General features: G+C 44.4%; 5 protein-coding genes across 5 annotated transcripts in view; 3 read left to right on the top strand and 2 right to left on the bottom strand.

Moving 5' to 3' along the window:
* LOC128708871 (G protein-coupled receptor kinase 1) overlaps positions 1 to 2,087 on the top strand; it is a 93,531-nt gene extending 91,444 nt beyond the window's left edge. Inside the window, exons 9-13 of the mRNA XM_053803851.1 lie at positions 355 to 473; positions 591 to 809; positions 875 to 1,081; positions 1,164 to 1,326; positions 1,842 to 2,087. Coding sequence (XP_053659826.1) covers positions 355 to 473; positions 591 to 809; positions 875 to 1,081; positions 1,164 to 1,326; positions 1,842 to 2,087 — 954 coding nt within the window. The remainder of the gene's footprint in view (positions 1 to 354; positions 474 to 590; positions 810 to 874; positions 1,082 to 1,163; positions 1,327 to 1,841) is intronic.
* Positions 2,088 to 9,613: 7,526 nt separating this feature from the next.
* On the top strand, positions 9,614 to 10,936 carry LOC128718945 (NPC intracellular cholesterol transporter 2 homolog a). The gene is made up of 4 exons (XM_053812563.1): positions 9,614 to 9,710; positions 9,796 to 9,915; positions 10,320 to 10,495; positions 10,856 to 10,936. Exons 1-4 carry the CDS (start codon positions 9,614 to 9,616, stop codon positions 10,934 to 10,936), a joined length of 474 nt encoding a protein of 157 aa, XP_053668538.1.
* A 2,324-nt stretch (positions 10,937 to 13,260) lies between these two features.
* LOC128707455 (cytochrome c oxidase assembly factor 7 homolog) lies at positions 13,261 to 14,125 on the top strand. Its single transcript, XM_053802406.1, has 2 exons — positions 13,261 to 13,363; positions 13,434 to 14,125. The coding sequence occupies exons 1-2, from the start codon at positions 13,261 to 13,263 to the stop codon at positions 14,123 to 14,125; spliced, it is 795 nt and encodes a 264-aa protein (XP_053658381.1).
* A 421-nt stretch (positions 14,126 to 14,546) lies between these two features.
* LOC128709137 (cysteine-rich DPF motif domain-containing protein 1) lies at positions 14,547 to 14,936 on the bottom strand. The gene has a single exon (XM_053804123.1). It carries the CDS (start codon positions 14,934 to 14,936, stop codon positions 14,547 to 14,549), a length of 390 nt encoding a protein of 129 aa, XP_053660098.1.
* Positions 14,937 to 15,074: 138 nt separating this feature from the next.
* On the bottom strand, positions 15,075 to 16,151 carry LOC128708480 (putative transferase CAF17 homolog, mitochondrial). Its single transcript, XM_053803459.1, has one exon. The coding sequence runs from the start codon at positions 16,149 to 16,151 to the stop codon at positions 15,075 to 15,077; it is 1,077 nt and encodes a 358-aa protein (XP_053659434.1).
* Positions 16,152 to 16,279: the final 128 nt, after the last annotated feature.

Genomic DNA, 16,279 nt, shown 5'->3' with positions numbered 1-16,279 from the left:
ATTTCCCCCTCCCCGTCGGTTGTCCTGCGACGATAATACGTTCGCTTTTAAGTGTTACTTAAGAGCGAAACAAATTACCAGAACAAACCGAATAGGGAGCCAAGAAAGAAAAATGTGACTTAAAAGATGAAACTGTTTGGCATGGATTTGGCGCAAAACAAATAATTTTCTAAATTGAACAGTAAGTTTTCTTTCTTACCAATTTGAAAAAACTTATCCCTCCCAGATTAAGAGCACCTTGCTAAGAGGAGCTTTTAAATCAACCCACACAACCCCGATCCTTCCGTTGCAAAGCTAACCCGAACCGAGTGGACAAAATTTGTGTATGAATATTAAATGGCTGTTTTAAAAAAGCAACCTTCCTCCTTGCAGAACGTGGAGCTGCCGGAATCGTTCAGCAAAGAACTGAGAGACCTGCTGGAGGGCTTGCTGCAGCGTGACATCGACAAGCGGTTAGGCTGCAAGGGTGGCGGGTAAGTTGACCGGGGCGACACTGTATCTGTGTGTGGAAGCACACATGTGTTTCATCGGCACACCATTCCGCATCGATAAATAATTCATACCTAAATCAACATTTCCCACACACACAGGGCCGAAGAGGTCAAGTCACATCCGTTCTTTGCCGGTATCGACTGGAATCAGGTGTACTATCAGAAGTATACGCCACCACTAATACCACCGCGCGGCGAGGTCAATGCCGCGGATGCGTTCGATATCGGTTCGTTCGACGAGGAGGACACCAAGGGCATCAAGTTGACCGAGCAGGACCAGGAGCTCTACCGATACTTCCCGCTGACGATCTCCGAACGGTAACGTATATACTGACAACCACAGCTCCTATTTACGTGTACTAATGCCCGTATCGCATTTGCAGGTGGCAACAGGAGGTGGCAGAAACGGTGTTCGAAACCGTCAACACGGAGGCGGACAAGTTGGAACAGAAACGGAAAGCCAAACAGAAGCAGCGCTTCGATGCGGACGAGAAGGAATCGGATTGCATACTACACGGGTATATTAAAAAGTATGGCGGTTCGTTCGCGTCCGTCTGGCAGACGCGCTATGCCAAACTCTATCCTAACAGGTACGTCCGATCCGGGAATGTTCCCTTGGCGTCCAGTACTTTTCGAACGTGTTTCGTTGACAACATGCCTGCCTATTTTCAGACTGGAGCTACACACCGAAAGTGGCAGCACCAAACCGGAGCTGGTGTTCATGGATCAGATCGAGGAGGTATCGCCGGACTTTGTGCAGTTCAAGAACGAGCAGTGCGTGCAGATCCGGTTTCGCGACGGTATTCGCGATGGCAAGCTGATACTGACAAATTCGGTAATTGATCGCACCCCGCAACACAGCGCGAAATATAATGCTCTACTGTTGGGTGAATCTGATTCAGATTCATCAGCTCATTGAATGAATCTTTCTCTTGCACGATCTCTGAAGACGAATCCAGAAGATTAATGATCCTCCAAAGACTCCTGTGAAGGAGAAACTTGTGAAGTTTATTATTTTTTAGAGCTTCAAGAATCTTCAAAGATTCAGTGATTTCTGATTGATTCCTGATCTGATTCAGATTCATTAACCCAATATGTGTTTCTGAATCTTGAAAGATTTCTGAAGACTAATCTAAACAGATTATTGAATCTCCAAAGACTTTGCGACAGAGAATGTTCCGAGATTTATGATTCTATAGAGCTACAAGAAAACTCAAAGGTTCAGAGATGAATCATTCAAATATTCATTAATCTTTTGAGAGTCAAAGTATAATTGGAATAGTTCTGCCCAATAGATTCATGATACTATTTTATTCGTTCAATAATTGCTAACGCTACTTCTCTTTGTAGGATGAAATTGGCTTGAAGGAATGGGCCTTATCACTGCGGGCAGCACATAAAGAGAGCCAGGAGCTGCTCGGTTCGATGGCGAAAAAGGCGGGCAAAATTTACGGCACCGAAGGCCAACGGGGTGGTGGCGCGGATGGGAAGCAGCTGGGCGGTGGAGGCGCTAGTATGGTGATCGCGAGCGGCGGCGCAACCGGCGGTGTGATCGCTGCCGGCGGCCAGAAGAACGCGAACGGCGGTTCCAACTAGCGGTTACTGTTGCGATCTCGGTCCTGCTTCATAGAACCGAATCGTCTGAAGGAACCGCTGCTGAAGATGAAGTGCAAGGACACCTAAACGCTGTGTGTGTGTGTGGCACTATGCACGTGGTGTACTCGTCATCATTCGCTAAGTATTACCACTTCATGACTCCGAGTTGCAAAAAACGGGTTTTTTCTACTAGTGAAAATTAAACTATGTCGCGCACACGCACGCACGCACGTGCCAAGAGCGAGAGAGAGGGCTAAAAGTTTAGAGTATTATAAATTCGCGAACACACGCACTGGCATACCACCTCCTGGTTTACATACACACGGGATAAGAGAACGTTACGGTTTTTTCGAAGGCACACAATACAGTGTGTGCGTGGGCCCGAGCATGCAAATGTGCATCCTGTTTTTAAAAGAGTGGGTGTGTGTGTGTGTGCGTGCGTATATTCAATATGACTGAGCGTGGGCTGGAACGTTTCGTAAAGCAGTGCAGCAGAGTGATATTTGAACGCTTGGGGTCACATCCAAAGAATGCCATGATGTTACGAACAATATGTGCGCTCCATGACGGTGGTATTTAGATTTGGAACTTAAAGCGAATATAGATCGAAGGGATTCATTATTCGATCGTTTAGGGCGCGATGCCACGCGCGCGTGTGTGTGTGTGACGTTTTGCGGGGCCGGCATTTATGCACAGCAAATAATCAGTCCTAGGTGATATAGCACTTATGCGGGGGGAAAACAAATAACAAACACATAAGAACAAAAAAATACGCGGGAACGCGATTCTACATACAACACAAACAAAAAACATAACGCTAGAATAATGAATGTGTCAATTTAGTATTGTATTATTACGACGTGATAAATGAGAGTAGCGCGTGGCGGCTCTGACAAGACTAGGGACGGAGATGGAACCGGATGCAGGGCGGTAAGGGGACACTCACAAATACACACTTTCGTACGGTTAGCCATGCGTGGGAGAAGGATGTAGCATATAGTAGCATTACTACTTAACGCCCTAGTGCAACGTTTATACAGGTTTAGCAGTTGTCTTATTGAGACTTAAATCCATTTGCCATCACCATCGGAACGCCATCACAGAGAGCAATCAATCAGACACTCTTCCATTCAGAACCATAGTTTGGTCTTTAGAAAGCCAGCAGAATATGCGCGTATTGGCGCGTAAGCACTGCTGCTGGACGCCTATACTGTTCCTTTCACCTACTTTATGTAACGTAGAAACAAACATAATTGACATAATGCGATGCAAGGATAGGTTTTATTTAGAATTTTCAGTAGCACACCTCTGTTGAGTGGGATGCAAAAATTGATACTGGAATGAGTTGTTTGTATCTTTCGTTACCGTTATCCATTAATCAAAGCACAATCAATGACAATAGAATCGCAAGCACTGCGCAAAAAAAAACACACACACACATTTAGCACAGCAGCACAATACAACATAACCGTTTATAATAAGACAAACTACTTCAAGTGGGCTTTTAGGCGGTGTAAAGAGAAGTTCATAGATTTCACCACAATTAACCATTACATCACAACGTTCGCTCGTTCTTCCTCTTCCGAAATGCCCACCCGAGACGAGAGCGAAAGTATAAATTATTTAGAGAAGTATTATATAGACATAAAACAAGAAAAACAAACAACAAAAATTACAAAATGAAATATTTCAAACAAAAAAAAACGCGCACGAACAATCCTCAACATAGTGAGTAGACGTGGAAGAAGAGCGGGTGCTGGGTGTGATGTGTATGCTGTAGGAGATCCTCCGGATATGGATGAGGATTGCGAAACCTAGATGATACTTTACAATCAATTAGCTAGATGGGATGGGACCTCGCTCTGTCGCGCAAGGGAATAATTGTATGTACAACATCGTTCGCTGTCCGTTAACCGTCAAGGAAGGGACAAACGAATGCAGCCCTTTCAATTCCCGCGTAACCGCGATGCGACGTACTCATGCATGTGTCGCAATAGTGTTTAGGGGTATAATTTAGTGTTCTCGTGCAAAACAGGCATGCCGCAATGTGTTGCATGTTCGGGTCTCTCCACATGGGTCTACTGACCCGTGGCAATGTTAATCAATTACTGAAGCGGAGAATACATTAGATAACGTCGGTTTGTGGAAAGTAAACGGAGGGATGACTGTATGAAATGCTAGCGCCACTACGCTACTAAAGAAACGTATGCAAAAGGAAACCAAAAAGCTAGGCAAAACAAAATGAATGCAAGAAGAAAAAAAAGTAACAAACAAACAAAAAGTATATAAAAATAACGTATAAATTCAGCAGCTCACTGTTATGCAACACCAAGACTTTAGAGTAGATGATTTTGCTTTCGTTCTTTCATCCGTTTTGAAGAAAAAAAAACACACACACACGGTACATTACTTGTTACGGATGGTCGCAGTTGTGCGACCGGAAACCGAACAAAACAGAACCACACAGAAACACACAACCCATGATCAGTGCATCTTTAACGTTTATATATCGCCATCTCTTTTATTGTATCTACTTGCTACAGAGGTAAACAAAGCTCTCAGGGCCCTTGGTTCCGTTCAACAAGATCCGTTCGGCAGATTCTGCCGAGAGGATCGAGCTGACGATAGAAATCCTTGGATAGGAGATTAAAATGCCAAAGTTCATAGAGATGTTCTTCGGACAGGTGACTGTGTCAAGTCATCGCGAATTTCCTATCTTGGAATAAAAGAAGACACTGGACAATAACATTGATGTTCAGATACGCACTAAGGTCCTCGAAGCGACGATCGAAGCTGGAACTTTAGGACATACGCATGTGAGACGCGAATTCCAAGGGTGATGTAGTCCTTTTAAAACCGAGAATGAGTTGTACGATGAACTTGACTATCGTACAAGAAGTTAGACGAGCTGGACTCCGTAGAGCTGATCACGTCATTGGAATGACACCGGACAACCCAGTCTCAGAAGATCCTTTCGATCGCCCCCAGAGATGGGGGAGACGTTATAGCTTCAAACTGAGATGGAAAACAGACCCAGGATAGGAGTTTGATCGATGGGATTGGTACTTGATCGTGAGCGGTTTTAGAGGACTTCTGCAGCAGGCCAAGATCGCAAAATGAGTTTAGCACCTGATATGTAACTACGCAGTATGATAACCGAGCGGACAACCTGTAAATCAAAACAAACGTATTATTGAAGCACGAAAGGGCAACAAAAAGGGTATTAAAAATATGTATCAATACAGTCAGTTAGTTTTTATTGGTCAGCTTAGTTTGGATTGCGCTTTTCTTGTTTAACGATTGAAGCAAATAGATTGCAACTATGCACTAAAAGCTAAAAACCAGTAGTAGTACATAACACTGTGCACAATTGCAACGGAAACGTAGCCATTCTCAGCCATCGATCCCGTATCGTGTTAAACGACCTAAAACAAAAAAGCGGGGGGGAAAAACAAACAAACTAACAGTAGACATTGCCAAGCAATAGTACCGTGGAATTATAGGGAATGATAGCTAGTGCTTAAAACCGGGGCCTCACTTGGATTAGTAGCGTTTAGTTTACGCTCATCTCCTGTTTAGCCAACACTCACCTTCATCAATAATGGCCATACAGAGCAGGCGCGACAAACATTGGGGCCTTTAGCGAAACAAAACAGAAGGCAAAGTAATGTAAATGCCAGGCAGTGGAAGTAATTGTTGTACATAGCTCTACCATGTTCGGTGTTTTTACTCTGTGTGTGTGTGTGTTTGTGTGAGTGAGTGTGTCGGGATCGTGATGTTTTCGTGAGGATCGTGACGAACCGATGATATTATAGTTTCCAAACGCGTGCGCAACTCCAACAACCCTGTGCCCCCCATTTGCGTCGCTTGTATTGAGTTGCACCATTTTCTCTCCTGTTCAACATGGTACCGGCAACACACTAAAAAAAAAACAAAACAGTTGGTTGCATAAAACGGATTCCGATAGCTCTAAATGGGATAAGTGGATATCGCCCGAACGATGGGTGAAAAACAATAACACACCGGTAACGGATGGTTCCAACGCAAATAAAGCCATAGTTACAGTGGTTGACAGAAATTGTGCCACTCCCGATGCCCGGTATGAAACATTAGACGTTTTAGATGTATGTGTGTGTGTGTGGTAATTAGGAATAGTGTGGACGGGAAAGTCCCTACGCCAAAACCCCGTTTACGGAACGTGGCGTACAGCTGTGTATAGGTAGTAGCAGTAATTAGTAGACAGTAGTCGTAACAGAGCGCAGCCCGTGAACCATTTGCTGTCCCTAATGGAACACCCTCAGTAGTATTTAAAAACAAAAATGAGGACAACCCCGACCCCGCAGCCGTATTGGTCGGGATCAGCGCTGTTCATCGATCATAAACACACACACATGCGCGCGTGATCGCTTCGTACAAAAACCACCAAGGGCGAGTTTCCTCTTGGTCTTTAGCACAAACATTAATAACCAAACAACAAAGGGGCGGAAGGAAAAAAAAAAACAAACAAACAAACGCGCGAATCAGATTGTAAAAATAGTGATTGAATGCTAGTGCAAAATTAGAAGCGTAACATGAAAATGCATTAATGTGTCTGTATGTGTCTTTGCGAGAAGCGTTAAGCCGACAATGGAAGGAAGAGTTGGATGAGAGGAGTTGAGGGGCGGTGGGACAGGAGGGGGATTAGTATTTTCTATTCAACGGAAAGCTAAACGTGCTCCGCGTTGGTTTGCGGACCCACCATTTTGTTCGGATGATCACAACGGGACATACAAAGGCGTACACATTATATACATATGAAAGATCATGTTTGCATGTATGCAATCGGTTGATATGATGTTAAAATTTTTAAAATAATTTACCCACACAAAAGAGAAACAAAACAAACAAAAGGGATCTAATGATGTGAAAGTGTTACGATGCAAACAAAAACAGCAAATGTCCTACCTAAATGTGACTAAATTGCTGCTAATGCACGTATGAAGAGGCCCTCTCGATTACTCCCCGTCCCCTCTACCCTCTTCCCAGTGGAGTGTATGTGTTAATTTAACTGTGTAGCATTTATCGAAACACACAATTACATGTTTGCATGATTGCAAGAAAAACTAAAAAAAGTATCAAAAATATTATTCAACATCTCGCATGCACGTACATACACAAACACACGCGTTTGTCGGAGCGAAAAATAAATTTAAAAAAAACACACACACACACGCTGTTAACATTATGTATTGTGTGTATCGGTGTATGCAAATAGACTGTGAGTTGAAGGAATAACAAGAGAAAACAATAGTGGCGAAACGATGAGAAAAATGTGCAAAAATGTAAACCAAATGAACACAATTTAATATCAAGTTCTACAAGTTTACCATACACGCCCCGTTGTATGCGTGTATGTGTGTGTGTGCGTGTGTGTGCCGGTTAAGTGGTGAAACACTGAAAAAAATGTTACAATTGCCTGTTTAGACCAGTGTCATTGTGTCTAAATTGAAAACGAGCCCGAACAAGATGTGGCTAATGCGGTATAAAGAAGAGAAGAGAATAAAACACTATGAAAAGTAATAAACGAAACATGATAAATGAACGTATCCCAGTGGGAATACAAACAAACAAAATGGATAAACGGTAAACGTAAAGTGATGTATGAAGACGAAAACAAAAAGCGGGAAACGATTACTGTATCGTGAAGCATACAAACAAAACAAACAAATTAAAAAAAAAACAACAAACAAAGAGAACATTTGTATATAACACCGAGTGTTACAAACATTGCAACGTGTTACAAAATAATAAAAAATAAGCAAGAAAACATAACACAAACGAGAACGAGAGTGTGAATGCGGCGTGTGCGGGGAAAGAATGATTGTCATATGGTAAGTTTATAAAAAAGGAAAGAAACTACAAACTTCAGTACCAATTTTGCACAAAATTTCTGAATATTCGTGAAAACGGCACATCAAAAAACTGTAAAAAACTATTGTTGGAAAAACCTTAGACATCACCTGAAAACATCATAACACTTGTGGAAAACCCGTGAAAAAACTGTTTAAATAGCCATCGATGCTGTAAATTTCGTGAAAAACTGTTTTCAACTCTCATGGAAAGTATTTCAATAACCTGTACAAAAGTGTTGAAAACCCAGAAAAACTGCAATCCCTTTCAAAAAATACCAGTCAAACTCATGAAAATACATGGAAAGCTTGAGAAAAATCAATGGAAAACCGTTTGGAACGTCGTGGAAAAATGCTTCTCACTGATGGTGGAAAATGCTGTAAAAATTTGCAAAAAATGGTCCAAAATCAAAGAGTTTAAGCTTGAAAATTCGTTACTACTGAAGCTACTGAAAAAGCTCGTGGTACACTGTTGAAAACGCCATGAAAGACTGCAGAATAAATCTGGAGGAAATTATCCCCATTTCCATGCACATTCCTTTGTTCCGTTACGCAAAAAGTTTTCCACCTTGTTGTTACCTATTACATGAGATTTCAAATCGCCACAGGTTTTTTAGGCGATTTGAAAGAAATTTATAACTATTTTAAGGAATTTTCCATCTAAAGTACTCTAGATATTTTACAGTTTTTCGCGAGTAATTAAAAAAAATCCTCCAATGTTTGGAATATTTTCTTACTAGTATTTCAATAGTTTTCCACGAATGTTCTAACAATTTTCTATGGGGTTTCAATAAGTTTTGATCTCAATTTTAAGTTGCTTTCCCCGGAATGGGTCCCCTCCGAGGGCTTCGTTAAGGAACTCTGCTAGCAGATACTTCTTGTGAAAAAAACTGATTTTTCACGGTTTATTTAGTCACTTTTAATACCTTTTCCAACATCACTTTTCTACAGGTATTTAAGCATTATTTCTTCAATTATTTCTTCAATTATTACTTCATTATTTGTTCTATAAATTTCTTCAACGTTTTTATTTTATTTTCGCACCTAAAATCTTAAAAATTATCATACGATAGATAATAGTTATTAAAAGAGTTAATTAAAAAAAACTGTCGCTTTAACTCTTTTTGTTTTGTAGAAATAAAACCAAAAATTTAAACCTCATGTTGAAGAAATTTATCCCTCACTGTAGCTATTTTTTTTCTTCGTACATCGTTCCACCGTGGAACTATGGGTTGATCGAGCGGACAAAAAGATGAAAAGAATCGAATATGAACACCTGATTCTTGTGGTTCACTCGCGCAGTGGTGTGCGTGCACGCGCAGGGTTTCGTGCGTATACAAATCACATTCAGCTCCGTGTGCGACCGTTCAGTAACGTGCTAGCGTTCCAAGTGATCGGACGTGCCCAAAAGAGTGATCTTTCCCGCCCGGAGTAATTCGTTCTGCCTGTTGGACTTTGTTGCCTTGTCTTCCGGCAGCAGTGTTCGGTCTGCCGTGTTTGAAACCGTTGATAACCAAAGAAACAATCGTGCTCTTCCCGGTCCTGCTCCGTACCGTAGTTCTAACCAGAAGAAAAAAAAAAGCCTTTGTCGAGGAAGGTCAGTGAAGAAAAGAAACACACACAAAACAGACACACATCATGGGCAGCAAATCGGCAGCGATAATTCTTCTAGCGGGAGCAATTTGTTGCACGCTGCTGCCAACACCGACACGGGCAGCTGACTTTGGCAACTGCGGTACGTGATCCCTTTTGGTTTTGTTTTGCAAACGGATGCAGTTTGGTGAATTGTTTGTTCCCTTTTTTTCTCTCTTTCTTTCCAGCCAACGAAACGGCCATCGGGCGGTACAGTTCGGTGGAGGTGTCGAACTGTGCCGAAAGCGATGCGTCCTGTGTGTTGAAGCGCAACTCGAATGCTACCATTTCCATCACCTTCACTAGCGGTAAGTATCGATCGGATGCAGCATGAACCGTGTGCGGAAAGCAACAAAGCAGAAATTCTTTCGCAAACAAAGCGTCCACAGTTCCACGTGCGACACTCCGTGCAGGAAGAAGCGGCAGAACATCAGCCATAAGCCACAATAATTCTACGCCATCTTCAAGGTCGCTGCTTTATGTAACGGCCTTGCGCTGGAACAATGTTGCTGCGGCGAGCGTAATGAAGGGCCATTTTTTGCCCCAAGTGGGAGTGGACACTGGCAATAAATTAACTAATTTATGCCATTGCTGTCATTTAACTCGCTCCGAGGCCATTTGTACTAATTGCTTTGTGCGCGGATGAGTCACACAAGCCGATGCCGGTGCATACATCCAGCTAATCGTATCTTTTCTCTCTTATCGCAACTAGCCGAAGACTTGTCGGAGCTGAAGGCGGTCGTGCACGGTATCATTCTCGGCATGGAGGTACCGTTCAAGCTACCGAACGATAATGGCTGCAAGGATAGTGGGCTCGACTGTCCGCTCGCGAAGGATACCAGCTATCGTTACAGCACCACGCTGCCCGTGCTGAAGCAGTATCCAAAGGTAGGGAGTTGGCAAACACGTCGATCTTCAATCGACCAGCACGTTCCAGCAGCGTGCCACAGTATTTCAAGTTGTATTTCCCTATGGTGCGGAATTTTACTCTGTTTGCCGACCGAAAGGTTTCGTCGCTTATCGCTTCAGTTGTTAATTTTTTGCTCAACCAACAAAAAAAACCACCACTCCAAACCGACGATCATCACGAATTCATCGAACCGTATCAAAACAAACAATCTGGTCGTTTTTCTCCATCGCTGTTTCACTCGCTAACACGGCGCCTTTTCATCTGTTGATACAATTGGCTTATTCCGATACTCAAACGTGTGTGTGTTTTTTTATTTCCCTTTTTTCCGTCTCGTTTAGGTGTCGGTTGAGGTGAAATGGGAGCTTAAGGCAGGTGACAAGGATGTGCTTTGCGTGCTGATACCGGCCAAAATACAGTAAACGTAGTGCGCGGTATAACGTCACAGCCAGGAAAAACAAAATGCCCGTTCACAGTTACTACCCAGCAGCCGTGCCTGCTTGGCGAGAAGAAGGTCAAACACGTGCCTTCTTACGCTTCGCTACACTATTCCTATCGACCCAACAAAGAACAACTCCCGCGTCGTTCAGATGCAGCCATGGACGTTGACAAGAAGATCGCACGGTATCCGCCAGCAGGAGGAGATAAAAACGCAGCAGTAGACCACCAGCAGAAACCGGACGACGTATCAGTTGGCCGCCCATCGTGACACACAAGAGGTGCTAGTGGCACTGCTTAATCCGTTAATTAGATTACAATTGAGCGTGCAGTCAATCTAATAAAACTCATCCAACTTACCCCCGGTTTTACAACCGTGCACGCGGCACCCCCGTTCGGTGTGCTCCGGCTTTTTTCTTCCGCTTCTTCCGCGGGTGTCTGTGGGTCGGACAAACTCCGCTAGTCCGTTTTGTTCGTTGTCGGTGCGAGACGGAAATGGAAAATTTTTCACATTCAATTCACTGTGCTCGTTGCCGCGGAAGGTGTCGGTGGTGGTATGGTGGTCGCCGTTGATTGTTTGATTGCATTTAACCAAACAGGCGAAACGTGCACGGAACCATTGCTGGAGGAAGAGGCAGATCGCGTGTTAACGTCACGGGATTAGGTAAGTTTGAGATTGGAGATGATTCATCGTACTGTGCGATAGTCTCTAAATCAATCAGTAGATCACAGCACTAACGCTACTCACACCGAACTTTAACTAATAATTGTAAGTATTTGTCTCAAGCATGATTTTCGGAGCAGTCTTATGCGAAGAGGAACTCCTTTAAAATTGGTGTTGTTTCATTCAAACTCCTCAATCAAATGAATTGCTGATTGTTAGTAGAACGTCGATTATCCGGGGTCTGATATACCGGCGAGCGGATTACCCGAGATCTTAATAGTGATATACTACTTTATCACTCATCAGAACTGGTGAGCTTGTTCTGCCGTAGGAATCCTCTGTGTCGCTCAAGCTAGAGCGCCATCGTCGCCCAATCTGATATTGCGGCCTTTCTGCCTTCTAGAAATGGGATGGAATAGGGGACCCTTTAGGCTGGGTTTGTTGGAGGCAAATCATCCACCGACCAAATCTTTACTGTACGCCTCATCTTTAAAAAATGCCAAGAGCGCTAGATCCCTACCTGTTCATTGACAATAAAGCGGCCTACAATACCCTAAATCTGACCGGGCAATGGAACTCCATGCTATGGACGGGGTGCAGTGCAAGATGAGGGATATCAAATATACCGTCAGAATCGTTCGAATCTCACCGGGGTCTTAGGCAAGGGGACGGGCTCTGCTGTGTGCTGTTTACCATCGCTCTGGAAGGTGTCATGCGAAGCGCGGGCATCAACTTCCGCGGCATGATTTTCACCCGAACTCTCCAATTCCTAAGCTTCGCGGATGACATCGACATCATCGGACGGACATCTGTGGCGGTGTGCGAGGCTGTTAGGATTGGATTGGATAGGATCTGCGTCACATTGATCCACGAAGTACATGCTTGCCGGAGGCTCAGATCGTGAAAGAGCCCGACTCGAAAGCAGAGTTCTCCTACCTTGGTACGATCGTAACTTCGGACAACAACCTAAGCAGCGAAATCCGAAGGCGCATTGCTTAGGGAAATCGTCCCTACTACGGGTTGCACAAACTCCTACGATCCAGAAGACTCCAGCATCACACGAAATGCACGATCCGAAGTGCTACCTGCGATCTTCGACGCTCTCTTGGTATCAGAAATTAGTCAACTGGTGATTTGGTCAGTCAAAACAAGTTTTTTTGGACGACGGAGAATTTACCGGATGGAGAGAGATGAAGGTATCACTCCACTTCTTCCGAAATACCTCAACACGTTTTAGAATAAGTGTACTTACCATTGCGACTACCATTCCGTCTAGAGGTGCTAGAGCTGCAACGAATTTTCGCGCCGTTATCGAGATGTACTAAATGTTCAAACACGCCAACTGACCCAAAATGTAGGCTCTATTCATCTTGGCCAAATTTAGACCGCACCAAAAGTTGAAGCTGCCACAGTAGACCACCGCACGCACAACACAAGTTTGACAGCTGTAGCAGGAAAAAAAACAACAAGCAAAAAAAAGCAAAATATTTTGCATCTGTCAGAAGTTACGTGAGGTTGGGAAGTGTACATATTCTTCTATTCATTTCGGCCCGGGCAAAAACCTTGTTCGCCGCCGTCGACAAAAGTGTTTTTACCTTTTAATTAGTCCGCGGGAACGTGCACCACAACACGCACACCTACGAAATGTCCTCGTTTGATCTGAAAAACGAGAACGAAGTGAAGGAGTACATCGAAAAGTTGGGTATCGAGTATCGGTTCGGTTGTTACTCGGAGAAAAAACCGGAAGGTATCACGCAAAGTTATATTATTGCTTTACTGTTTGCACACTAAACGCGCGTCTTGTCGAATATTTCCAGTGTGTCATCTGCTGGGCGATTATCTTGAGGGTATCCGCAAAGACTTTGAGAAGGCCGCCAAAGTGTACCGGTCGAACTGTGATGATTACAATTACGGTAAAAGCTGTCTAAAGTACGGTAACTACACGTTTCTCGGCAAGGGCCGTGCGTCGGAAAAGGGAGATCCGGCGAAAGCGTTCAGTTACTACGAAAAGGGTTGCACACTGAACGATCCCGATGCATGTCTGCACAGCGGACTGTTGTTGGTGTCGAAACTAATGCCCAAAGAAATTACCCGTGATGTGCCGAAAGGGTTCGCACTGTTGAAGAAAAGCTGCGAGATGAACAATGCCGGTGCATGCTTTTATCTGTCCGGGATGTACATCTCCGGTGTGCTGAAGGAGGAATATCAGCAGGCGGCAAAAAAGGCTGACGCGGCGGCAAGCGAACCGAAACCGGTGGAACAGCAGCGACCGCCCGGTGCGTACGTCGTCGAACGCAACATGGAGAAGGCGTTCGAGTTCGCGTACAGGGCCTGCGAGCTGCGCAACATGTACGCCTGTGCCAATTTGAGTCAGATGTACGCGAAGGGTGATGGTACGCCGCGGGATGAAACGAAGGCAGAAAAATACAAAAAACTCGCCCTCGAGATGCAGGACGAGGTGAAGAAGCAACAGCAGCTCACATTCCAGCAAGGTTTGAATCCGACATAGATAAGTCCAATGTGCGCACGCTGCCAGAAATGGGACAGTTGGAAGTCATTCGGCGTAAATCCGAAGAAGCAACTCGGACTATGGACGGATGCAAAAATGGAGATCAAATGTTGGTAATGTTACATTTTGTTGGCAATGCTCCACTGTGTACTCGTACTTGGGGTCGAGGAATAGGTGTAGCAGTAATTCCCGTTTTTTTTAGCGATTTAGTTAGCGTCGTTCAGTTATGGTGTGAAAACGGTGTTTTGTGTGTACAGAAAAAAGCACGACGAACGGACGTCCCGCGAACTGATTGGGAAATAGGGGAAGCGTTTGTTGGACTTTCGACAAATCGAGTAAATGTTGTTTCGCTTGAGAGAGTAGTAATGTAATAAAAAAAAATAACATAACCGAAGCCAAAGTTGAATCCCTGCTAAGGTAACTATGCGAACTGTTTCTTTATTTTGCTTCGCACTTCGAGCGGGAATTCCTGCACCCGTTGCATACAGCAACACCGGCAAAAGGTAGCACCATAGAAAAAACTGCACTCACTCGCTTTACAGACCGTTCTCCGACAGAGATTGCAATCCGCACCCAGCAGTAGATAGTGCTCGCTCGCCGGTTTATCAGGTACGGCTTGTGGTGGTGGTGCGAACGGATCACGCATTACATAACACTCTTCGGGAAGCTCAATTTTGCTGGCAAATGGTGGTCGTCGGCCCCGATAATCACAGTTTTCATTCAAACCGCATAGTTCACACCGAAACGCGATCGGCGTGTGTTGTTGCGTTGCATCAGTTGTTGTGGCGGATTTTTCACGCGCCGTTTCCATGCTGTGTCGCAGAAGGCTGTGCCGTTGTCATAGATGTTCTTGGAGGATGTTTTTTTTACACAGAGGGAGAGAGAGAAAGATAAAAAATCTCATAATGCTTTCCAAAACCGCTTTGTTACTCTTCCTAAACGAAACACATTAAGCTCGAGTGTTGAGTTCTTTGGGCCACCAGAAAGGTTTGCTAGTGCGACACGGAATGGCACTCGTTTCGCCCGGTATATTTAATGTTAGCTTTCCTCCGGCCAGAATCTTCTCGATACGTAGCAATCCGATACCATGGTTACCGATCAACCCTCGCAGTTTTCCCACGGCGGTTCCTTCATCATTTTTAATCTCAGCATCACGCAAGGCTTCCGGATCGACGGATACCTTAGGAGCGCTTTCAAACACAAGTGGCATCAGTCGTTTGCGTATCACACCGGTGTGGTACGTTCTGGCGGTTAGCTCCTGACCGATGTAGCAACCCTTGTGGAAGCTAACACCGTGTAGCAGATCGCAGTTACATTCGAGAGGGAAACATTTACCATCAGGTAGATTTTCTTCACCCTCTCCAATACCGAGCGAATAGCGGAATTCTGTGTATGGGTCAGCCTTGTCTGCGGACATCACTGCATCAGGGAAGGTAGATTTCAGTAGTTCTTCAGTGATGGATTGTTCTTCTTGGCTAAGCACCCGGTAACCCAGCCTTGGTAGTCGAGGATCTTTGAGCACGTGCAGGCGACTGTTTTTAATCGGTCCCTCTGCTTCACCGGTGGCAACTTCGTTCTTGAATGCGGCCCAAACACGATACGTTTCATCCATTGCCACCTGTACCTTTTTGCGCAACCGGTAAAGTTTCAAATGTTTCTCCAACCTCGGTGCCACGGATGCGTCACATTCGAGTAGATAATCGTGTGGTTCCGTATCCACTGCCGGTCGTTTATACATGAGTGTATCACAGAAAACACGTCCATTAGCTTTAAGAAACATCGTGTACATCACACCGCAGTGTTCAAAGTGTCGCATATCGTTAGTCATCAGGCCTTGTAAAAAGCTGACCGAATCGGACCCTTGCACACGGACAAACTTTCGTGCGGTTAAAGGTGCCACTGTGAATGGAGCTTGTGCTGAGCCAGATTGATGCAGCATTCGTGTGCTGTTGAACGTACGGTTTAGACTTTGTCCGACCATTGCAGGCCATCGCTGTTGGGCGGTAGTACACCGTGTGAGCAGCATTTTGTTTGCTGAATTCCTGGCGAAAGAATGTTTCAGTGCGCAACTAAATATCGCACACACACTTGATCATCAAGACAACGTCTTTAATGCTTACCCAGAGAAATTTAAGTAACTCCGACGATGCAGCG

This window comes from Anopheles marshallii, chromosome 2, assembly GCF_943734725.1.
Source record: "Anopheles marshallii chromosome 2, idAnoMarsDA_429_01, whole genome shotgun sequence".
In the NCBI taxonomy this organism is placed as follows: Eukaryota; Metazoa; Arthropoda; class Insecta; order Diptera; family Culicidae; genus Anopheles; species Anopheles marshallii.
Note: the sequence above shows the minus strand (reverse complement) of the source record. Positions and strands in the feature narration are given on the sequence as shown.